This window comes from Carcharodon carcharias, chromosome 18, assembly GCF_017639515.1.
Source record: "Carcharodon carcharias isolate sCarCar2 chromosome 18, sCarCar2.pri, whole genome shotgun sequence".
Lineage (NCBI taxonomy): Eukaryota > Metazoa > Chordata > Chondrichthyes > Lamniformes > Lamnidae > Carcharodon > Carcharodon carcharias.
This window is the reverse complement of record NC_054484.1, coordinates 2225161-2249731: the sequence shown is the minus strand read 5'-3', so window position 1 is coordinate 2249731 and position 24571 is coordinate 2225161. Positions and strand designations below refer to the sequence as shown.

The following is a 24571-nucleotide window of genomic DNA, read 5'->3' as shown; positions in this document are numbered from 1 at the left end:
CACTGCCCAGGAGCGACAGTGAGCCATGTCTGGTCAGCGTCTAGCGACACCCAGGGTCTATAGACACCGCCTGCCATTCCTGCAGATGACTGAGATCCAGAGTCGCCGATGACTGCACATGTCTAGTGACCTGGTAGCTCACATCTGCCACTTACTGCAGGACCTGGCACCAAGGGGACATGGAGGGCATCCACTGCCATTGGCCATGAAATTGTTCACCGTGCTCAAGTTCTATGCCAGTGACTCCTTTCAGGGCTCCACGGGTGACCTTTGTGGGATATCACAAGCCTCCACCCACAAATGCATCCATGAGGTTACAGATGCCATCTTCAAGGACACACAACTTTGTGCATTTTGCCCGAGACCGGGACAGCCAGGATGCAAGGGCCATTGGATTCTCCCTGATCTCGGGCTTCCCACAGGAGCAGGGTGTGATTGACTGCACTCATGTGGCGCTCAGGTCTCCATCGCTACACTCAGTGAACTTCATCAACTGCAAAGGTTTCCACTCACTGAGTGTGCAGCTGGTGTGTGACAACCAGAAATGCATCCTGTAGGTGTGCGCATGGATTCCAGGGAGTGTGCACAACACCTACATCCTGAATCGCTCACAGATTCCTGCAGTCTTCCAGGGTCCACAGAGGCTGCAGGGTTGGCTCCTTGGGGACAAGGGCTACCCACACAGGCCGTGGCTGATGATACCCATGCAGTGGCCTCAGACTGCAGCAGAGCGACTCTATAATGAGGCTCATGCTGCACCTCACACCTTGGTGGAGCAGACCATCAGGATGCTGAAGATGAGATTCTGGTGTCTGATGGAGTCCTGCAATATAATCCACAGAGGATGTCACCCATCGTCGTCACCTGCGGCGCTGCAACAGGCAAACTGGTTGAGGAGGAAATGCAGGAGCTGCATGTCTCCTCCGATGAGGAGGACACCAACAGGGATGAGGCTGAGGAGGTCCTCAGAGGCAACGATGGCAGTGATGAGGCCCTCGCACTGACCAGGTGAGGCAGGTGCACTCAGGAGGCCCTCATAGTTGCTAGATTTGTGGAGGATGATGATGACAAGCAGTTAGGTGCCCCCATTGGTCCTAATATCACAGTTGTGAATGTTTGACTCCAGTCTGGCCTATCTCAGAGGCAATACCCTCTGTGAGAATGCTCCTATCATGGAAAGGTGGTGGAGGCCCTAATACATGCTCTATTCCAGGAGGATGATGATGACATGCAGTGAGGACACTCCATAAATCTTCACATAGCCTCTGAGAATGTCTGACTCCTGTCTGGCTGGGGGCAGCTCTCTTGAGCTCCGTGATCAGGGTCATATCATAGAGATCAGCCATGAAACTTTGGAAGCATCTGATACTTTGTCTGCCTTCAGGAGCTGGAGCACAGCATAACTGGTCACAGATGCTGGTGTGATGGGGGCCAGCCCCTTCTTAAAGGTGCTGAGAGCACACTGAGAAAATGAGAGAACTCTGTGACGCCTGCCCACTACATTCTGGCAGCAATGACAAGAACCACCATGGTGCAGGCATCAGTAATGTTTCCAGGGAGTGTGAGGCTGGACCATCACTGTGGTCTGAAGGCCGCACAGACCACAGGGAAGAGGCCCTGGACTGAGACACCTGCCTTTATCTTGTGCAGAAAGGTTTCACATCTGAGTGACAAGAACACTGCTCATCAGGACAGGGAACCACAGGCAGGGAGATGTTCTTGAGAGTTTATTAACAATAGTGAACAGTGTGTACAAGTGATCAACACCCGTGCCCAGGCTGTGCAACTACATCTTCTTAACTTTCCTAACCCTGCTGCTCCGTCTTGGTGCTCCCCGGGCATCCACAGCGGAGGTGGAGGCAGCCTGCTGACTGCAATGCCCTGTCTGTGATGACTTTTGCGGGTGTCCTCTGGAGGACCGAGATTTACTACGGCTCCAGCCTGCTTTCGGGGTCCTGCTGTGTGACAGAGGCACCCTCCTCAGCTTGTGCAGGTGGAGCTGCTGGAGTCACAGGAAGAGGGGATTTGGATGGGCCGGACACTCCCGGAGTCATCTGGATTGTTGGCCCCGGAGCGTGGACCTGCTGATCCTCCTCCCTATGGGTGCCCTGGGGGCACAGGCTGACTCCTTGAGGAGAAGGGGTAGCTGGAGTGGGATTCACCTGCCTGGCACCCCTTCGTATACACATTGTTGGAGGCCAACTGTGGCATCAGTGATGGAGTTCAGCCTGCACAGCAGTACAGGAACGAAGTCCTTGACCAAGGTCTCCATGGCGGCTGCCATCCTGCCAGTGTTGACCTCGGTGCATTGGCAATGCTGGCGCTATCACCTCAGCCTGAAGATGGACAGACTCCTCCATTGTGCCTTGCAATCTGAGGTGTGCAGTGGACATCCCTCCTTGATGTTCCCCTGCTTGCCTTTGCAGCTCCAGCAACTGTAACATGACCAAGTCCAGAGGCTCCTCATCTGACTCGGACTCAGCAATGTTCTGGCCTCCAGCAGTCATCCGAGTGCCAGATGCCTGGCAAGTGCCTGCCGATCGCACTGTCTGATCCCATCCACTGTGGATCACACAGTGCGATGTATTTACCAGATTGTGATTCCAGGGCTACTCTAAAGCTTGGTCCCACCGAGGTACGTGTCTCTGCGCTGGTGGAGGGTATGGGTGAGCACCGTGATGGGACTTCAGGGAAGATGCCTCCAGATTCCTCTTCAGAGGTTTCTTCGGGGCTTGATTGGAGGCCCTGGGCCATGGACTCTGTCGGCTGTTTCCCAGATGTGCCTGCGAGAGCAAGGGGAGTTAATTAGTGCATGGCAGTGGCCTGTGAAAGAGGACACGTCACTCACGGCTTGTGTCTGATGGATGTTGCATTGCTGGATCCTCACTTGGTAGAACAGCACTGACCTCACTGTCAGCACAGGACCAGTCCAGATCGTGGCCGGCCAGCTGGATGGCTCTGTTTTCAAAGTCCGTGAGAACCTTGATTTCGGGCATTTCGCCACTGGTCTGCGGCCTCTCTCTTGTTGTGTGCCTGCTTGTCCTGCATGGATAGAGATAGAGAGAGTGTAAGCAGGAGGCCTGCCAGGTCAGATGATAAGTATGCCTGGCCTGTGTGGGTGGTGAGTGGTCCCATGGACAGGATGAGGACAATGACGGTGAGTGTGGGAGAGTGAATGGTGATGTCCCTCGCACTAACAGTGAGTGAGGGCCCTGTGGACGTGTGACGGGTTAGAGAGAGTGTGAGGTGAGAGTAATGGGTAGAGTGACTTACCCTGGCAGATCGGAGGAGATTGTGCATCCTCTTGTGGCACTGGGCGGCTATCCTCTTCTGAAGGATGTTAGCACAGACCACCGCTACCACTGTCTTCCAGGGTGGATTGGTGACGTTGCTGCCCATCCTGCGGGGGTAGAGTACATCCCATCAGGCCTCCACAGCATCCAGCAGTTGCTCAAGGGACCCTTTGTTGAAGCAGGGTCTGTGGTCTTTTTTCCTTTGCTGGCCATGTCTCCCAGGCAGCGTGGTGAGCTGGAAGCAATGAGCGCTGTGTTTGTGACTGGACTTTAAACATGGAGGCTGGTATGATACAGCAGCGGTGTTGATGGCCGGTGAATGATCCCTGCGGAATGCCGCCTGGCATTCACACCCCCAGCAGCATTCCACAGGGATCATTCCCTCCAGGATACCTGGTCCACTCCTCTATCACTGCCTAAACCTCAACCCCCTCCCACGGCACCTTCCCATGCAACCGCAGAAGGTGCAACACCTGCCCCTTCACTTCCCCCCTCCTCACCGTCCAAGGGCCTAAACACACCTTTCAAGTGAAGCAGCATTTCACTTGCACTTCCCTCAATTGAGTCTACTGCATTTGTTGCTCCCAATGGGGTTTCCTCTACATTGGAGAGACCAAACGCAGACTGGTGACCGCTTTGCAGAACACCTTCAGTCTATCTGCAAGCATTACCCAGACCTCCATGTGGCTTGCCATTTCAACACTCCACCCTGGTCTCATGCCCACATGTCCGTCCTTGGCTTGCTGCAATGTTCCAGTGAAGCTCAACGCAATCTGGAGGAACAGCACCTCATCTTCCGACTAGGCACTTTACAGCCTTCCAGACTGAATATTGAGTTCAACAACTTCAGATCATGAACTCTCTCCTCCATCCCCACCCCCTTTCCGATCCCCCTTTTTCCAATAATTTATAATTTTTTTATTACATATTTTTCTTTTCCCACCTATTTCTATTATTTTTAATTGTATTTCCATCCATTGTTTCATCTCTACCTTTTAGCCTATTTCAATCCCTTCCCCCCACCCCACCCCCACTAGGGATCTCTGTACCTTGTTTGTCCTGCTTTCTACCCTTAATGTCCCCATTAGCACATTCCTTAGCTAATTTCATCACCGTCAACACCTCTCTGTCCTTTTGTCTATGATATCTTTGGCAATCTCTTCTTTGCCTCCACCTATCACCGGCCCTCTATCCAGCTCTACCTATCCCACTCCCCTCAACCAGTTTATATTTCACCTCATTTCTATTTTTCCTTAGTTCTGATGAAGAGTCATTCGGACTCGAAACATTAACTGTGTTCTCTCCGCAGATGCTGCCAGACCTGCTGAGTTTTTCCAGCTATTTTTGTTTTTGTTTCAGATTTCCAGCATCCGCAGTATTTTGCTTTTCCCTATTTTTATACTCCATTCCCTTTGAAATAAAGGCCAACATTCCATTTGCCTTCCCTGTTACCTGCTGAACTTGTGTGTTAACTTTTTGGGGTTCACGCATAAGGACTCCCAAATCCCTCTGTGTTGCAGCCTTCTGCAGTCTTTCTCCATTTAAATAATATTCAACTCCTCTATTCTTCCTACCAATGTGCATAACATCATGTTTTCAACATTATATTCCATTGCCATGTTTTTGCCCACTCACTTAACCTGTCTATATCTCTCTGTAGGCTCTTTGTGTCATCCTCACCACTGCCTTCCCATCTATTTTTGTGTCATCCGCAAACTTGGCGATAGTGCATTGATTTCCCTCATCCAAGTCATTAATATATATTGTAAATAATTGTGGCCCCAGCACTGATCCCTGCAGCACTCCACTAGTAACAGGTTGCCATCATGAAAATGACATGCTTACCCTGTCTCTGTCCTCTATTAGTTATCCAATCCTCTATCCATGTTAATATACTCCCCTCAACACCATGGGCTCTTATCTTATTAAGTAACCTTATGTGTGGTACCTTATCAAACGCCTTTTGGAAGTCCAAATATTTAACATCTACTGGTTGCCCTTTATCTATCCTGCTTGTTACCTCCTCAAAGAATTCTAATAAATTTGTTAGGCAGGATTTCCCCTTCAAGAAGCCATACTAATTCTGCTTGATTAGATTATGTAATTCTAAACGCTCTGCTATTACATCCTTTATAACAAACACCAATATTTTCCCAATGATAGATGTTAAGCTAACTGGCCTATAGTTACCTGTTTTTTTTTAATCTCCCTCCCATTTTGAATAAAGGGGTTACATTGGCCGTTCTCCAATCCTCTGGGACTCCTCCAGAATCTAAGGATTCTTGGAAGATTACGACCTGTGCATCCACTGCCTCTGCAGTTACTTCCTTTAATATCCTAGGATGCAACCCATCAGGTCCAGAGGACTTTTTCTCCAGTGATAGTTATTGTATTTATTTCCTCCCCTCCAACTGCCCCTTGATTATTTAGTATTTTTGGAATGTTATTAATATCTTCTACCGTGAAAACTAAAGCAAAGTATTTATTCAACTCCTCTGCCATTTCTTGGTTCCCCATTATTATTTCCCCAGCCTCATTCTCTAAGGGGCCTATGTTCACTTTGGTCTCTCTCTTCCTCTTTATATATTTAAGGACACTCTTACTGTCCATTTTTATCTTACTCGCTAGTATACCCTCAAAGTTTATTTTCTCCATCTTTTTTTTTTAATGGTCATCTTTTGTTGGTTTTCAAAACTTTCCCAATCCTCTGGCTTACCACTAATCTTTGCCACATTGTATGTTTTTTCTTTCAATTTGATACTGTCCTTAGCCTCTTTAGTTAACCCTGGTTGGTTTATCCCCTTCCTACAATCCTTCTTCCTCACTGGGATATATCTTTGTTGTGGGTCATGAACTAGTTTCTTAAATGTCTGCCATTGTTCATCAAACATCTTTTCTGCTAAACTCCTTTCCCAGTCCACTCCAGCCAACTCTGTCCTCATTCCATTGTAATTACTCTTATTGAAGTTTAGCTCACTTGTTTCTGACCCAGGTTTCTCACTCTCAAACTGAAAGCATAAATTCTATTATGGTCACTGTTTCCTAGGGGATCTTTTACTCTGGGAACATTTATTAAACCTGCCTCATTACATATTACCAGATCCAAAATAGCCTGATCCCTGGTTGGATTCGTAACATATTGTTCTAAGAAACTGTCCCCAATACACTCTATGAATTCTTGCTCGTGGCTACCTATGCCAATCTGATTTTCCAAATCTACAGGAAGATTAAAGTCACCCATGATTAATGTATTGCCTTTTGTACATGCCCTCATTATCTTCTGATTTATTCTCTGTCCTATGGCATAGCTACTGTTAGGGGGCCTATAGACAACTCCCACCAGTGTCTTCTTCCCCTTATTATTTCTTACGTCTACCCATATGGATTCTATATCGTCTGATCCAAGATCATTTCTTGCTATTGTACTTATTCTATCTCGTACTAACAAAGCTACCCCACCTTTCCTTCCTGCCTGTCCTTTCGAAAAGTCACATATCCCTGAATATTTAGTTCCCAGCTTTCATCTCCTTGTAACCACGTCTCCATAATGGCTATAAGATCATACACATTAACTTCTGTTTGTGCCGTTAATTCATTTACTTTGTTCAGAATACTACGTGAATTTAAGTAAAGAGCCATTAATGTTGCTTTTTTTTTTACCATTTTTCCCACTTTGACCTTATTTACTGCTTTTTTTAATGTTTGTACATTCTGTCCCTTCCTGTCACACTCTGGGTATCATTACCTAAATAGCTGCCCTGCAAGGCTGCCATATCCTTTTGCTTGGATACCTAGATACCCTCTTTTCAGAACCTTCCCCCCTTCTATTTAGTTTAAAGTCCTCTCTACAGCCCTAGTTATTTGATTCACCAGGACACTGGTCCCAGATGGTTAAAGTGAAGCCTTTCCCACTAGAACAGCTCCCTTCTACCCCAGTACTGGTGCCAGTGCCTCATGAACTGAAACCTACTCCTCCCACACCAATCTCAAAGCCACGCATTTAACTCCTTGACTTTATGTCAGTTTGCATGTGGCTCAGGTAGTAATCCCGAGATTATCACCTTGGAGGTTCTGCTTTTTAATTTAGCTCCTAACTGTTCAAATTCTCTCAGCAGAACCTCCTTTTTAGTCCTATCAATGTCTTCGGTACCAACATGGATGACAACAACTGTGTCCCTCCCCTCCCACTCCAAGTTCCTCTCCAGCCCTGAGGAGATGTCCTTAACCCTGGCGCCAGGCAGGCAACACAGCCTTCGGGACTCATGCTCATGGCTGCAGAGAACAGTGTCTATCCCCCTAATTATACTGTCCCCTACCACTGCTACATTCTTATTTCTTCCCTTGACTTGAATGGCTCCCTGTACCACGGTGCCATGATCAGTTCTCTCATCCTCCCTGCAGTCCCAGCTCTTGTCCACACAGCTCCAAAGAACCTTGTAGCTGCTGGACAGTTGCAGGGTTCGAGGCTCCTTGACCACTAACCCCTGGGCCCCCAAACCTGCCTCACCTGCAGTCACACCCTCCTGTCGCTGATCACAGACCTAATTTAATTCCCTAATCTGAGGGGTGTGACTGCCTCCTGGGGCAAAGTGTCCAGGTAACTTTCCCCCTCCCTGATGCGGTGCAATGTCAGCTCAGACTCCAGCTCCTTAACTTGGATCTGAAGCTCTTCGAGCTGTAAACACTTGGTACAGATGTGTTGCTCTGGATCACCTTGTGTCCAGCAGCCCCCACATGCTGCAGCAGCAACACATCACCCGTTTGCCATCACTATCATATTTTATTCAACTTACTAATTAATTACTCTAGTATCCCCATTCTTTACACTTTATTATAATTATTTTTATACACACCAGTGTCGATCTTATACTTATCAAGCTATCTTTAAGAGAAAGAGAAAAAAAGGCTAGCACACAAACTAAAGACCTTAATTTTACTTAAAGACTAGAAATTCTCACCAATCAACTGCTCTCCTCGCTCTTTTCCCTCTCGCAGTCTTTAATGGTCTCACACTCTTCTCTCAGGCTGTCACTGTTAAAGGCCCTGTTCCTCTCGCACTCTCACCCTGTAAATGACCAGACTATTTGTCTCACACTCTCTCATTGTAAATGAGCACACTGTTTCTCTCACAATCTCTCCCTGTAAATGACCACACTGTTTCTCTCTCACTCTCTCGCTGTAAATTACCACACTGTTTCTCTCACAATCTCTCGCTGTAAATTACCACACTGTTTCTCTCACACTCTCTCGCTGTAAATGACCACACTGTTTTGCTCACACTCTCTTGCTGTAAATTACCATGCTGTCTGGGCCCCAGCTGTTTACAATCTATATTAATGATTTAGACATGGGGACTAAACATAATATTTCCAAGTTTGCAGATGATACAAAACTAGGTGGAAGTGTGAGTTGAGGGGGGGAAGCAAAGAAGCTTCAAGGGAATTTGGAGAGGCTAAGCGAGTGGGCAAAAATTTGGGAGATAGAAAACAGTATGAAGAAATGTGAGGTTATCCATTTTGGTCGAAAAATAGAAATACAGAGTGTTTCTTAAATGGTGAGAGGCTGGGAAATGTTGGACTCTAAAGGGTCTTAGCTGATCTTGTTCATGAGTCACTGAAAGCTAACATGCAGATACAGCAAGCAATTAGGAAGGCAAATGGTATGTTGGCCTTAATTGAAAGGGCATTTGGGTATAGGAGTAAAGATGTTATTGGAAATTATTTTTAAATTTGATTTGTAGTAGGGTCTATGTCTGTGGGTGTGTCTGTGTGTGGCTTAATTGGATTAAAACTGGGTTGTTGGGTGCTTTGATGTATAGTAGTTTTGAGATGTTAACTGGGTGAACAGTAAGTTAAAAAGCAAAGAATATATTTTCATTTGTTGAATAATCCATTCAAAAGAAGGGAGTAAAATCTTACACCTAGCTAGGAGACACCAAGCAAGGTGTTCATATTACTAATAAAATTGGTGCTATGAAAGGGGTTTTATTGTTGGAAGAGGTGGAGTTCAAAGACCTAGTGATACACTGAGAATTTACAATCAAAGGGAAAACTAGGTATAACCCGAGAGGAGTTTGTGTGTGCAGGTCAGAGGCATGTAAGATCTAAGCAGCCTGTAAGCCTTACAACTGTCTGCAAAGGATACAATTTGAAAGGAACCTCATTTTGAATTTGTAAGATAAAACGTGCTTTGCCTGGTGTCTGTTTAAAGTCAATGGGTTATTAATGCCTTGGGGAAGATTTACCTGGGAGTAATTAATTTGGGGGTTTTGTTTAAAAGTTATAATGGTAGTAATTTGTAGACTTGTGAACATGTTTAAATTTGTTGTTCTATTAATAAATGTTTAACTTAGTTTTATATAAAAACGTCTTGAGGCTTGGTGGTTTTATTTCTGAATTCAGAGCTGCATCTCACACATACCAATTGAAAATATCAGTTATGACAGTTGTTCATGTTTCCCTCTGGGATTCAAACAACTCAGCCTTTACCAACTGCTGTGTCATAACATTACCTAAGGAAGGATATGAGTGCAACAAAGGTTCACAAAATTCATTCCTGGGATGGACAGCGTGTCCAAGGGGGAAAGATTAAATAGACTTTTTTTTAAAATTCATTCCTGGGATTGGGCATCACTGGCTAGGCCAGCATTTATTGCCCATCCCTAATTGCCCTGGAGGGCATTTAAGAGCCAACCACATTGGTGTGGGTCTGGAGTCACATGCAGGCCAGAGTGGGTAAGGATGGCATATTTCCTTCTCTAAAGGATATTAGTGAACCAGATGGGCCTTTATTCTCTGGACTTTCGAAGAATAAGATGTGATCTCTCAAAAATTATTACAGGGCTCAACAGGGTAGATGCAGGAAGGGTGTTTCCTGTGGATGAGGGCAGAGAGAGAGAGGGGGGGGCGGTGCGGTGGCGGTGATGGTTTTGAACCAGGGGACACCATATCAGAATAAGGGGCAAGCCATTTAGCACTGAAATGAGGAATTTCTTCACTCAGAGAGTGGTGAATCTTTCGAATTCTCTGCCCCAGAGGGCTGTGGAAGCTCAATCATTGAGTATGTTCAAGAGTGAGATTGAAAGATTTCCACATATTAAAAACATCAAGCGATACAGGGATAGTGCAGGAAAACAGTGTTAAAGTAGAAGGTCAGCCATGATGTTATTGAATGTTAGAGCAAGCTCGAAGGGCTAAATGGCCTCCTCCTGCTCCTATTTCTTATGTTCTTGTCAGTAAGATGTAATAACATTATTGGAATTTATTATAAAGTATATTGGTATTTGTGTCTAGTTGTGTCTGTATGTGTGTGTGTGCGCGAGCAAGACTTAATTGGATTAAAGGCAGCTGGTCTGCGGGCTTTCATGTAAACATGATAAACATGGGGGAGGTATAGAATGTAAGGAGTAAAAGTACATTTGCATTTTTAAATAAACCAGCCTAGATTGTTTTCAAAAGAAGGACTGAAATGTGTCGCCTAACCAGCTAAAGTTCAAAAACGGTGGGTGGAATTTTCCATGCCTGCTGGTTGTGGGCATGATTGGTGGCATGAGTGGACAACATGGCGCAATCGGTTTCACGATGGCGAAGGCTGGTCGCCATTGTCCACTCAGACTGCAGATGGCGGTTCTGTTTCCCGTTATCGGTTGTCGGGAACCTCATTGTAATACATCAGCATATCATTATCAGGCCACCCCAACAGGCTCTTGCACCCCCGCTGGATCGTCCGTCCACACTGACAGGAAAGCACGCCAACATGTTTCACAACAGCATAGAGGTGACATGCACTTGGTGGCCTGCACTTTGGGTGAACAGGAGGTGACTGCACAGCAATGTTCTGCAGGCTCGCCAGGGTCGCCTGTTGCTTTGCAGGCTTCAGGGGTGCTGGGGGGGAGAGGGGGGGTTTGGGCCCTGGCCAGGGTGGAGGGGGAAATCAGCTCTGCCTCTGAGGTGACTTTTGAGGGTGTGGGTGAGTGCAGTGACCTGTGACAAGATTCTAGGTATGGTGTCTTCAGATTCCTCTTCAGAGGTTTCTTCAGAGCTTGATTGGAGGCCCTGGGTCATGGACTCTGTCGGTTGTTTGGCAGATGTGCCTGTGAAAGCAAGGGGAGAGAATGAGTGCACGGCAGTGGCCTGTGAAACAGGACACATCACTCACAGCATGGTTGTCAGATGGATGTTGCACTGCATGATCCTCACTTGGTAGAGCAGCACCAACCTCACAGGACGAGTCCAGATCATGGCCAGCCAGCTGGATGGCTGTGTTTTCAAAGTCCATGAGCACCTTGATTTGGGTATTTCACCACCGATCTGCAACCTCTCCCTTGTTTGTCCTTCATGGATAGAGATGGAGATGGTATAAGCAGGATGCCTGCCAGGTCAGATGATAAGTATGCCTGGCCTGTGTGGGTGGTGAGTGGTCCCATGGATGGGATGAGGACAATGACGGTGAGTGTGAGAGAGTGAATGGTGATGTCCCTTGGACCGGCAGTGAGTGCAGGCCCTGTGGAGGTGTGATGGGTTTGTGAGTGTGTGAGTTGAGTGATGAGATGAGTCATTTACCCTGGGGAAATGGAGGAGATCATTCATCCTCTTGCAGTACTAGGTGGCTGTCCTCTTGTGCAGGGCATTGGCACTGACCAATGCTTCCTAAGTGGGGTTAGCGCTGTTGCTGCCCATCCAGCGGGCAGAGTGGGGTAGAGGACATGCTGATGGGCTTCCACTGCATCCAAAAGTCACTGAACCTGGGGGCTGGAGTCTTCTTCAGTTTCAGGGCCATGTGTTCCGTGCAGCAGTGGTGAGCTGGAAGCACTGAGATGGGTGCTTTCAGCTGGACTTTAAGCATGGCACCTGGCGTGGTGCAGTGGTGGGATGGCAGCAGGTGGGTGAATGAGAGTTCCCCCGGACATGGAAATGGCTTGCTTGCCAGGAGTACATAAATAATGAGGCAGAATCACAATGCAGAAGAGGCCATTCGGCCCATCGAGTCTGCACCGACATGTGAGAAACACCTGACCTACCAACCTAATCCCATTTACCAGCACTTGGCCCATGGCCTTGAATGTAATGATGTGCCAAGTGCTCATCCAAGTACTTTTTAAAGGATGTGAGGCAACCCACCTCCACCACCCTCCCAGGCAGTGCATTCCAGACTGTCACCACCCTCTGGGTAAAAAAGTTTTTCCTCACATCCCCCCTAAACCTCCTGCCCCTCATCTTGAACTTACACCCCCTTGTGACTGACCCTTCAACTAAGGGAAACAACTGCTCCCTATCCACCCTGTCCATGCCCCTCATAATCTTGTACATCTCGATCAGGTCACCCCTCAGTCTTCTCTGCTCCAATGAAAACAACCCAAGTCTATCCAACCCCTCTTCATAACTTAAATGTTTCATCCCAGGCAACATCCTGGTGAATCTCCTCTGCACCCCCTCCAGTGCAATTGCATCCTTCCTATAATGTGGTGACCAAAACTGCACGCAGTACTCCAGCTGTGGCCTCACCAAGGTTCTATACAACTCCAACATGACCTCCCTACTTTTGTAATCTATGCCTCGATTGATAAAGGTAAGTTTGGGACAATACAACATGAAAACCCGTCATCGCAGCCGGCAGGTAAAATGTTGTTTTACCTGCCCACTACCACACTTAGTGCAAATCTGGAACGATTCCGCCCAGTGTGTTTATTTTTCCCAAAGATTACTGGTAACCTTAGAACTATGAAAGATTTTTGTTATTAGAAAGGTAAAGCCCAAAAACATAGTGAAACAATGGGTATTTGCATTCAAAGGGAAAATGTGTATAAAGGACTGAAGGCTATGTGTAAGGGTAGGCATTTTTAAGATCTAACAGGTGAGAAAAGCATCTTTGCCTTAGGCTGCTGTTTTCAAAGAACTGTAGTTAAGAAAATGCACTTGGAAATCAATTAGTCCAGGGTATTGTGCGTCACCCTGCCAGGGTCTTTTAATATCTATGTGTCTTACTGTTGCCTTAAAGAAGTGTAACAGGGAATTAGATTGATGAGGGGATTTAGAAGTTATCATAGTCGTGATTTGTAGATCTATGTCTGTGCTTAAAAAATCACTTTTCTTGTTAATAAATGTTTAATCTAGTTTTGTAAAAACCTGTAAGACTTAGTGGTCTTATTATTACTGAATTCAAGGCATGCATCTTGAAATTTATACAAATTGCAAAACATATTGTGCCAGTTGTTTCAAGTTTCCCTTTGGGACTCCAACAACTCAGCATTTACCATTGGCTGTGCCATAACATTCGTATGTTCTTACTGGTGTAAGGGATTCCCTTCACCACATGACTGGAAATCAACCATGGGACAAACTTTCACTCCATGGAGCCACTCTTTAGATCACACTCGGTGTGAAAAAGATAAACTTTGTCCCTAATGTCTGACTTTGTGAGTGATTTGTTTAACTGTCTCTGCAGGCGGAAGGCTTTAGCTGCAACAGGAGGAAGGAGCACACAAGAGGCTACTGATTGGTGAGTGAGGTGATGGGTACTGATCATGGTTTCTATCCTAAATCAGATTTGTTTTGTAATGTTTGTGAAATTGAAATTTGATTCTGTAGGTTTACAGACTCACCTGAGCAGCCAACACCAACCACCTCCAAACAGTTCTGGAAAATTCTAACATTAAGAAACTACATAGGAGGTGTAAGAACTTGGAAAATTTTCAGGAAGTAATCAGCCCATTCAATATCACAGAATCTTAACAGCATAGAAGGAGGCCATTCAGCCCATCATGTCTGCAATGGCTCTCCAACTGAGCCTTATGACCTAGTGCCATTGCCCGACCTTTTCCCCGAACCCCTGCACATCATGCAGAAATGTCCAGAAGTTACAACACACAGAAGACATTTGGCCCAAGGAGTCTGTCACCATTTACCCTCCATACACAGAAATGGTGCAATCACATACAAGACTGAGAAAACACAGAAAAGAGTAGTGATCCAAGCACCGACCCCCCACCCCCCCCCCCCCAACGCCCCCACCCCACCCGAGTCACCATTGCAATCTGATAAATAACCTTTCACCACAACTCTCTGTCCCTTGGTCAATTTTGTACCCACTCTAACATTGTCCCTTTCATTCCATCGGCTTTAAGTTTGCTAACAAGCCTATTCTGTGGCACTTTATCAAACAGGTTTAAAAAGTCCAAATGCACATCAGCCATTACTTCAAAGAACTCAGTGAAGTTAATCAAACCCAAGGGAGAGAAGAGGAGCCAGTGACGGAGAGGCGTGGTGGGAGGAACTGGAGAAGGGTGGGCAGTGTTGACTCTCCAATCAGACAGCCTTGAAACCGGATCCGGATATCCTAAGCAAACTATGAAGGGATAATTCATGTTTGATGCCTTTTTGCCAATGACACTTTTCTTGATTTGCTTGATGTAATGAACTATACACAACACAATGTTTGCAACATATAACCTCATTCTGCAAAGCTATAAATAGGCTGATCTGATACTGTAACACAAGATAACAAACACTGCACCAGTTAAATTCCTGCAGAAGCTAGGAAGAGTTATTTTCTAATTATTAGTGCTATTACATTATAAATGAAAACAAACATCAGCGATGCTTTAACATCTGGCCATTATTTCCAAATTTTCCAGTGGTGAAGTGTACTTGTTGTTCACAAAAATGAAACTTCTCTCACAACAGTGAATACTGATAAGTAGCCAGGTGTATGGGCTCGAGCTTGCATAGAATCAGGGTTGGAACATTGTCTGTGTGTTACTGCTCACACACCACACACAAAGATGTCAAAACAAACACTACTTTAGAAAATGCAACCCAAAGCTAACTCTGGTCAGCTGTTCCCTGGTCAGACTTTGATCAAAGTTTTGTAGATTGCTTCTTCACCTCTAATATCCTCAGGCAACGGTGTATCTGTGGCACTACCAACCACCCCCCACCCACCGCAGCCCCCACCCCCGCTTTGCCCAAAGCACACCAACCACCCCTACTACTGGAGACCTCCAGAGAAACTGCAAGTATGGGTAGTTACAGGATTCCTCAACAATCTCTCACTGATATTATGATGGAAAAGTTCACATGGAGAATGTATGCTTTAGCTCAGTTATAGGGTTAGGATGTGTTTGAAAAGAATTTGAATGATCTGTTTCATTCCAACATTCATAAATGCAAGGATCTATAAATTCATCATCTGTCATTCTCCCTCACCCCATCACTTGAATCCAGTTTTATGAAGTACAACTTTGACAGAGGACAGGGGTTTGGTGATTGAGGGAATTTGGTGCAGTGAATGGAGGTGCTATTCCATTTTTTTAAAAAGGGAGTGGTCTAAGAAAGGGAGCTGGAGATAGCAAGACATAAGACCTGAGAGCTGAGGCCTAAAGGCAGTAATTAAACCTAATAGATTAAACATTTAACTGACTAGGTTCTAAAAGAGGCAGCAGTTTTTTTTAAAAAATCATGATTTGGTACCGAGACCTGTTGCTTGCAATTCCTACATGATGTGAAGCTTCAGGATGGTACATGAGTCTTGTGGGCCACGTGTGTAGGAAGAGGCTCCAGGTTGAGCTCAGGATTTCTATGTTTGAGGGACAGCTGGAGTCTCTACAGAGCATCAGGGAGGATGAGGGTTCCCTGGATTGTACATTCCAGGGAGTAACCACCACACCGGCAGAGAAAGTTCAGGATAGTAGGTGGGTAGCCATCTGGAAGAGTAGGAAGTGAAGGATTCTTCAAGGTATGTACCGCACACATACAAATACTCAGCACTGCGGACTGCTGGGACTGGGAACACCTTGAAGGAGTGCAGTCCAGACCTTGGCACCAGTTGATATGGGACTTGACAAGAGGAAACAGCAAAGAATATAAATATAGTCATTATAGTAGATTCCATAGTTAGGGGATAGGTAGTCATTTCATTATGAGCCCTGTGTGGGGTGTTGCCTCCCTGGTGTCAGGACAAAAGATATCATGGACAGGGTGCAGAATTCCTGCAGGGAAAAGAGAGTGAGTTAGAAGTTATGGTGTACTTGGTACCAATGACACAGAAAGAGTATTGAGGTCCTACAGTCAGATTTCAGGAGCAAGGGAGGGAGTTTAAAAAGTAGGATCATGAAGGTAGTAACCTTGGATTGTTCCTACTGCCATTATAATGAAATCTGCCATTTGAGAGACTGGAGGGGTTGGGGGGTGGGGGAAATATGTGCATGTTTCTGTCTGCACTAATTTTGGTTTCAAAGCCTGTATTTTTTTTTTGAGACAGTCGCTGACTGAAAGGGAAACCAAAACTGCTGGTTCTGGGAAAGGGGGGGGTTATAACTTTGATTTCCTGGCAATGGCATCAGATTTCTGGGAAATTAGACTGTGACCTTCAGTTGCAAAGGAAACAGGGGCAGATTGAATCCAAAAAGAAAGTAGAGCTTTCAGAGACCAGTTTTCAGCAGGGAGTCAAAGCAGACAAGCTGTGGAGAGCTGTATGTATGGGACAGCTGGAAGACTGAAACCTGGGGCAGAATTTTACGCTGATCAGGCAACGCATGCCTGACCCAATCGGACGTGAAATCGCACAAGATGATGTCAGGGCGAGTGTCCCAATGTCGTCCCCCATTCACGTGATATCTCAGTCGGCGGGCACACGCACGTGGTGGAGCTGTGCCCACCATCAATTAAGAGGCTACTTAAAAGGTAATTAAAAAGGCAATTGACCAAGATTCCACGTTGCCCGTGCGATTTTGCACTCGTCACATGGGCAAAACAGGCAGGTGGGCAGCTGTCAATTTGCAAAACCCCATCCAAGGGCAGGATAAAAAGGGTTGGAAGCATTGCCAGTGAGTAGTGAGGAGTTTAGGAGATAGTTTGCTGCTGGTTGCTTATTGGTACTTGGCAGCTTCATCTCTGTTTGGGGCTTCATTCTTAGCATTTCCAGGCTTCACTTCAGGATTCATTGGTGTCTCCAAGGCCCCTGGAGGATTCAGATATGTGGACCCTTCCAAGTATCAGACAGCCTTCGGTGACCCTGCTAATGAGGATTGTGGTCTCCATTGGAGGCACCTCCTCTGAGGAGGAAAAGAGGGGGAGAAGGGAGAGGAGGCCGGGTGTCCCAATGCTGCTTCCAGGGGAGGGACCCGTGGGAGGAGAGGCGCAGGCACAAGGGGCACAGGACCAGCAGGCAGTCCAAGGTGGAAGGGGCCACAGAAGATGCCACTATCCTGCTGCCAGGGTTTAGAGGCAGCAATGCAGCTACCTCAATATGTCAAAGGTGCAATGCCGAAGGAGGCTCTGCCTCTGAAGGGAGACAGCGACCTCTATCTGCCAGATGATTGGGCCTAAGATCACCTCAGATTGTGGGTGGACACCCCATGCCAGTGGCTCTGAAGGTCACAGTGGCCCTCAACCTCTCTGCCTCCAGCTCTTTCCAGGGGTCAGTGGGGGATCTGTGTGGAGTCTCCCAATCAGCTGTCCAGAGTTGCGTTAAGCTAGTGACAGAAGCTCTGTTCGGATGGGTATTGACTTTCATTCATTTCCATATGGATGAGGCCAGCCAGGCTGAGACAGTCAGAGGCTTCGCGGCCATTGCTGGATTTTCTCATGTCCAGGGTACCATCGACTTCACACATGTGGGCATCAAGGCGCCAGCGGGTCAGCCCGGTGCCTTCATTAACAGGAAGGGATTCCACTCCAAGAGCACAGAGATAGTGTGTGACTAGAGGATGCAGATTCTGCAAGTCCATGAAAGGTACCCTGATAGCTCCCATGATGCTTACATCCTGAGACAAGTCCAGGTGCCGAGACTCTTCAGTGCTCCAGTCCGACTGGATGGATGGCTGCTAGGTAATAAGGGCTATCCTTTGAAAAGTTTGCTTATGGCACCACCCAAGAACTGAGACAGACCAGTGGATAACAGGAGCCATGCCTCCACAAGTTGAGCTTCTGATGCCTGGACTGTTCACTACAATCCTCCCCAGGGCGGGTGTGATAGTGGTTGCCTGCTGCACTCTCCACAATCTGGCACTGGCAAGGGGGGACCCACAGGAGGAAGAAGATGTTGACTCAGCTGCACAGGCCACAGAGGATGAATCCAGTAGTGAGTCAGAAGAGGAGCAAAATGAGGAGAATGCTGAGGGCATGGAGCCAGACCTCAGTAATCTGCAAGGATACCTTGATCCAATGCTCCTTCAGCTAGGCTGCCAAGTAACTTCTCCCTCATTATGCCCGGGATGTCCAAAATACCCCTGTCATGTGAACCCAAAGTCCACCGAGTGCCTGTGCAATAAAGTTTAGAGCCACTCATTACATACCAGCGTCCCCAGCACCAAAAACAAAAGGTGAAGGATACTCAGGCCATCACAACAAAAGCAAATTTAATGTTACTGTCACATTGAAATCACATTGACATGACCATTACTCGTGTTGATGTCCACACCAGTAGACATATAAACCAAACATAATTGAACAGAAGGTTACCCGTGAACAGTCCCTCGTGCTCATGGTGCCTTAAACTTATGTTTACAAGTGCTACCTCTTGGTGCCCCCCTCCCTCATTGGCAGCAACACTGGAGACAGCCAGCTGACTTTGACGTCTTGTTGGCCTCAATGACCTTGGTGGTCATCCTCTGGCCTGTGGAGCCTGTGCTGGTACTGCCTGGGAGGGAGCAGCAAGTGCCATGGCTGGCATCTCCCCAGTCATCATAGCCTCATCAGATGTCACGGTCACTGGCAGAGTGGTGGAGGAAAAGCTGCAGTCATTCGGAGCACCCTGAGAGGAACCCGCAGAGACAACAAGCAGGCCATGCGCTAACATGAGGTCACTCTGGATTCCCCTGCTCACCATTGATGGATTGGCACCTAGCTGGGATACTGGGTGCCTTATCCGTCTCCCACACGGACACTGACCACCTGAGACCGTTGCCTCTGTGAGGGCTTGCAGGTCCGAGTGCAACCCCAGGAACCCCTACTTCTGTTCCTGGAGCAGCCGCTCCATTAGAATTGGCACTCTCCCAATGGAGGTCATGTTGGAGTTGTATAGAACCTTGGTGAGGCCACAGCTGGAGTATTGTGTGCAGTTCTGGTCGCCACATTATAGGAAGGATTTGAAACAAAAAATAAAAAATACCTGGAAAAACTCAGCAGGTCTGGCAGCATCGGCGGAGAAGAGTACAGTTCTTTTTGTTTTTATATGGGAAGGATGTGATTGCACTAGAGGGGGTGCAAAGGAGATTCACCAGGATGTTGCCTGGGATGAAACATTTAAGTTATCAAGAGAGATTGGATAGACTTGGTTTGTTTTCATTGGAGCAGAGAAGACTGAGGGGCGACCTGATCGAGGTGTACAAGATTATGAGGGGCATGGACAGGGTGGATAGGGAGCAGCTGTTCCTCTTAGCTGAAGGGTCAGTCATGAGAGGACACAAGTTTAAGGTGAGGGGCAGGAGGTTTAGGGGGGAATGTGAGGAAAAGCTTTTTTACCCAGAGAGTGGTGATGATCTGGAATGCACTGCCTGGGAGGGTGGTGGAGGTGGGTTGCCTCACATCCTTTAAAAAGTACCTGGATGAGTACTTGGCACATCATAACATTCAAGGCTATGGGCCAAGTGCTGGTAAATGGGATTAGGTAGGTAGGTCAGGTGTTTTTCACATGTCGGTGCAGACTCGATGGGCTGAAGGGCCTCTTCTGCACTGTGTGATTCTGAGAAGGCAGTGCACTCGGCCATGAGGGTCAATACAGTGCTCATGCTCCACATGGACTCCTCCACAATGGAGACCATGGCACACAGACCCTCATGGACCTCCACCAGATCATCCTGCACATCTCACTGGACATCCATAAGACCAAAAGACATAGGAGCAGAAATTAGGCCATTCTGCCCATCGAGTCTGCTCAGCCATTCAATCATGGCTAATAAGTTTCTCAACCCCATTCTTCCGCCTTCTCCCTGTAACCTTTGATCCCCTTACCAATCCAAGAACCTATCTACCTCAGTCTTAAATACACGCAATGACCTGGCCTCCACAGCCTTCTGTGGCAATGAATTCCATAGATTCACCACTCTCTGGCTAAAGAAGTTTCTCCTTATCTCTGTTCTAAAAGGTCTTCCCTTTACTCTGAGGCTGTGCATGGGATTAGTTAGCATCTGCCGTTTGATGGATGACTCCAAAGGCTCATCATCTACCTTTACCCAGTATCATTCTGGTCCCCAGCAGTCCTCCGACTGCTGGCGCCCTTGGCACTCTCTGCCTCCACCAGCACCTCAAGCAAGTGTGAAGTGCCCTCATCAATGTGAACCGAGATACTATCCACTAAACTAATCCCCATCGAGGAGCTGGTATCTGCACTAGTGCTTGGTTCAGAGTGCATGTGTGGCACAGATGCAGATCAAGCCCAGCGGTACTTCGGAATCAGGGGCGCCCTTCGGAGTCCAGAGAAAGCATGCCTGCTGGCGAATTTAAGGGAGAACAACGACGTGTCATAAGTTTAAGTCATCACATTGTCACTGTGCTTGCCAGGCACCCTGGTGAGACAATGGAGATCTGCATCCTGGTGCCATCATCTTTCAATACTCAATGGGGACTCCAAGTTTGAGGTTCCCATCAAAGAAGAGACTGCACTAGAATGGTTGCACAATCCAAAGCTCTCATCTCTATGAACTGGGCTATTACCTTCATCTGACACCCCAGCCTCTCCACGACTGGTTACATGGGGAGTGTGCTAGCTCTCCAGTTCCAGGCTATCCTGCTCAAACCTGGTGTGCAGCAGCAGGCTGGGTGGGCCTCTGCTTGTATGTGACCTCTCCAATTGGTTAATAGTTTGTCTTCTCCTGAAAGGACAGGAGCATTGATTAGTCCACTCTCTATATGCAGCACCATTGCATCCTGGCCAACCCCAGCTGAGGAACACCTTGCAGGGCACATCCAAGTTGCAGCCCCGAGCCACAAGGCACTCAGTCCAAGCAGCCAGTGCTCACCTCCTTGGCTAGCTTAAGTGTCATTGACAGTTGGCATTCAGACTCTAACACCTGAGCTCCACAGGGGGACAGCCAGACCTTAACACTTCTGCACACTGATCCGTGTCAACACAGTACTCACCCTTCCTGAGAGCAGCAGGTCAACAAACCTCTTGAGGCACTGCACCCACGTGCACCACAGCACATCATGGCTGCTGATCTGCACTGCCATCTCCTCCCATGCTTTCTTCATGAGGTGTAGTGGCCCCCTCCTCCCATCTCTGGGGACAAGGGCATCCCTCCTGGCTGTTACTCACAATAAGAGGTTGTAGTAGAAGAATTAGTCCAGGCTGGTCTTTTGGTTCAAGCTGGTTTATTTTCAAGACAACTCCTCCGTGCTACTGACTTCCAAGTAGCTTCCACACAGTGTTCCAGCTGTTTCTTTTTATTCTGTTTAGATGGGATAATCAATGCCCATCAACTGTTTAACTAGCAACTGGTTTTAATAAGGGATTGCCAGGCAGCGTGATTATTCATACATTGACAGATTCACCTCTTTTCTTTTTTAATTAAAGCAAAAAATTAAAGAACATTCTTTTTGAAACAAACAGAAGGAAATAATGTCGCATATTTCCACATCCATAGATCCTGTATTTCCTTCAGCAAATATATAAAACAAAAACTTTTTTTTCCATTGCATCATTACAAAATAAGACACCCCACTTCCAATACATTTAATAATTTCTTAGAGCAGGCACTTCTTTTTGTAAAACAGTCTGATAGTTGTTGACACGTCAACCGATTGTATCTCTCTCCTCTAAGATTTCTTTTATGCTGGCTCGGTCTATTAGCCTTTTTTCAGTGACACTTTATGGAATGAACATTATCCCGAAGAGACTGGTTATCAACATAACAGTCTTTGGGCAAACTTTCCCCACGTTGCCCCGTATATATTTCTGTCAGTATATTAGAAAAGTAAACCCCCATATCTAATACTTCCACTAAGGCCAGCGTTTCAGCAGCCAAGGTGCTTTTTCCTGTCCTTTTTATTTTCTTGGCCTCCCCAGCCATTGGGCAACATTTATCATTCTTTCCCACCAGGAATATGAGGAACCCGGCTGTGCTAGAGAACACGGTGAACCCATCTGGAAGATTAGCATGTGAAGCATCACTAAAAATGACCAACCTCATACTTTCTGGATCACCCAAGGCTGGAAACATGAGCACACATCTCTCAGAATTAAACTTTTTGTGTTTTAATTGCTCGCAGAACTTCCTCAGCTGTAGCATGTTTCATCATAGTACTCAGCTCCAACATATCATAACTATCATAACTAGTGTCAGGCCTAGTCCGACTGCACAACCAGTTCAACTGCCCAATCAAACTTCTTAATTGTTTCATTTTTTCCTTGGTAGCAGGTCCTCTTTTCGTGGGGATCTAACCTGAGGTATTGGGATATGGTTAATACTTTCTAGATAAGATTGTTGATTCAGTGTCACTCTTAACTTGCTCTGCTTAATGTCTAAACCTATGTATTTAAAGGCCCCTGAAGCCTGACTTCTGACCTCGAATTCCTTCTTTAACTTCTCAATTACCCATTGTTCAAATTCTACAGAGCCTCCCCACAGGAGATCATCAACATTACTGATAAAGATTCCAGCCAGTTTCTCCTTAGTAGGACATCGCGGGGTCTGCCTTTAACTGAATGTAACCTGTTTTCAACAGGATAGACCTCACGGAAAAATACCAAACACTTGATGCATCATTCAACCCATAAACGAGCACTTGTTCAATTTCCACAGCTTTCCTTCTATATCCCCTGGCTTCTTTGGGCGATTTCAAAACAACTTCCCTTTGAAACTTCTCCCCCTGTAAAAATGCAGCCTTTATATCAATCGATTTTCAATCCCGGAAATAGGATGTCAAAATAGCTAAAAAAAAATCTTCAAACTCACTTTCCCCACGGTAGGCGAGTTCACTCTGACATCCTGATCTCCTTGTCTCTCTTCAAAGCCTCAGGCTACTAATCTCGCTTTGGTCTTATATGTGCCGTCTGGGAGTACCTTTTCTGTACAGATCCATCTGTGAGATAAAGCTGGCTGTCCTGTGTCAGGTATTTCAGAATATGCCCCAAATTCCTAACTCTTTCCGTTTGGCTTCCTTTATCAGCTTATTTTCCAATTTATTAGCAGTTACTAGAATCTCTCGGTCATAAGGACTTCTACTCCTATTGAGATTGCCAGCTTGCTCTCTCATCCTCCTTGTTAAGCTACGGCCTCTACTCACATTCCTCTCCCTTTCTGGGCTACTATATGATCTTTCTCCCATGCGAGCAGAACCCTGTTTGCAAGACCGCAATTTTTTTCTCGGGTGTCGACCACTTTCTGGTCCATTGTCAGAACTCCTGCTGCACATCAATACTGATAAACAGATTGATCCCTGCTATCTTACAAGGGAGGACCACCTTTTGGAGGATGCTAATGTATTGTCACCTCCGAACCTGAAGCAGGTAGAGCTTCCATACTACTTGATGTTCCGCTGGTCTGTCTTAATGAGAGACTACAGATAGCAGTCAAGCCAGACCAGGCCACATACCATCGAAGTGCAACCACTGTCCAGAACTGCACAGTTGAAGGAATCTATCATCAAGATACTAATCACTGGATTCAAACTCTCAGTGATCAATACAATTCCATCATGGCAATCACCATCATCATTTTCAGTCTCAGATGAATCTGTTTTGTGGCTCACTTCAGAAACGCAATTTCTTTGCTGTGGGCAGTTCATCATGTAATGATACTGGGAATCACACCGAAAACACCAATTAATCATTCTCCATGCATTTTTGGGGCTTAAACGCTTATGGTCACCGTCCCAGACACGCTTTTTGTCCTGACTCTCAAATTGGCTAGGGTTATAACCATTTTTAGACCTCTTTATTAATTGTATTGGAATCTTCGTCTAACATTTGGGCGATCTCCAAATTCAGGCACCATTGAATCCTCTATCCTTTGTTTTACAGCAGAGTTGTTCACATTTGCTAAGAGTGTGACAGGTAATGACTGTTTCCCCAGAAACTTTTAGGGCAGCAGCCAACTGATCTAGGAGAGATTCTCTCCCCCGGAACTGATCGCCTGTTAGTACTAAAAGACCATCAACATGGGAAATGCCAATACCAATTCCAGAATTTCAAGTTCGAATCTCTGTAGTCTCCTGTACCATTTATCAAAACCCATGATATATTTTTCCATAGACTGATCATCTGATTTCCTAAACCTATCAAAAATCCTCTGAGCTTTATACGCTTTCAATAACTCATCCTTTTTGTAAAACTTATCCAAA

At 46.4% G+C, this 24571-nt stretch overlaps 1 protein-coding gene across 1 annotated transcript in view; it reads left to right on the top strand.

Moving 5' to 3' along the window:
• The window catches only part of LOC121290902 (ubiquitin-associated and SH3 domain-containing protein A-like), a 247238-nt gene that overhangs the window by 6000 nt on the left and 216667 nt on the right, over nucleotides 1–24571 (top strand). Inside the window, exon 2 of the mRNA XM_041211939.1 lies at nucleotides 13737–13790. Coding sequence (XP_041067873.1) covers nucleotides 13737–13790 — 54 coding nt within the window. The remainder of the gene's footprint in view (nucleotides 1–13736; nucleotides 13791–24571) is intronic.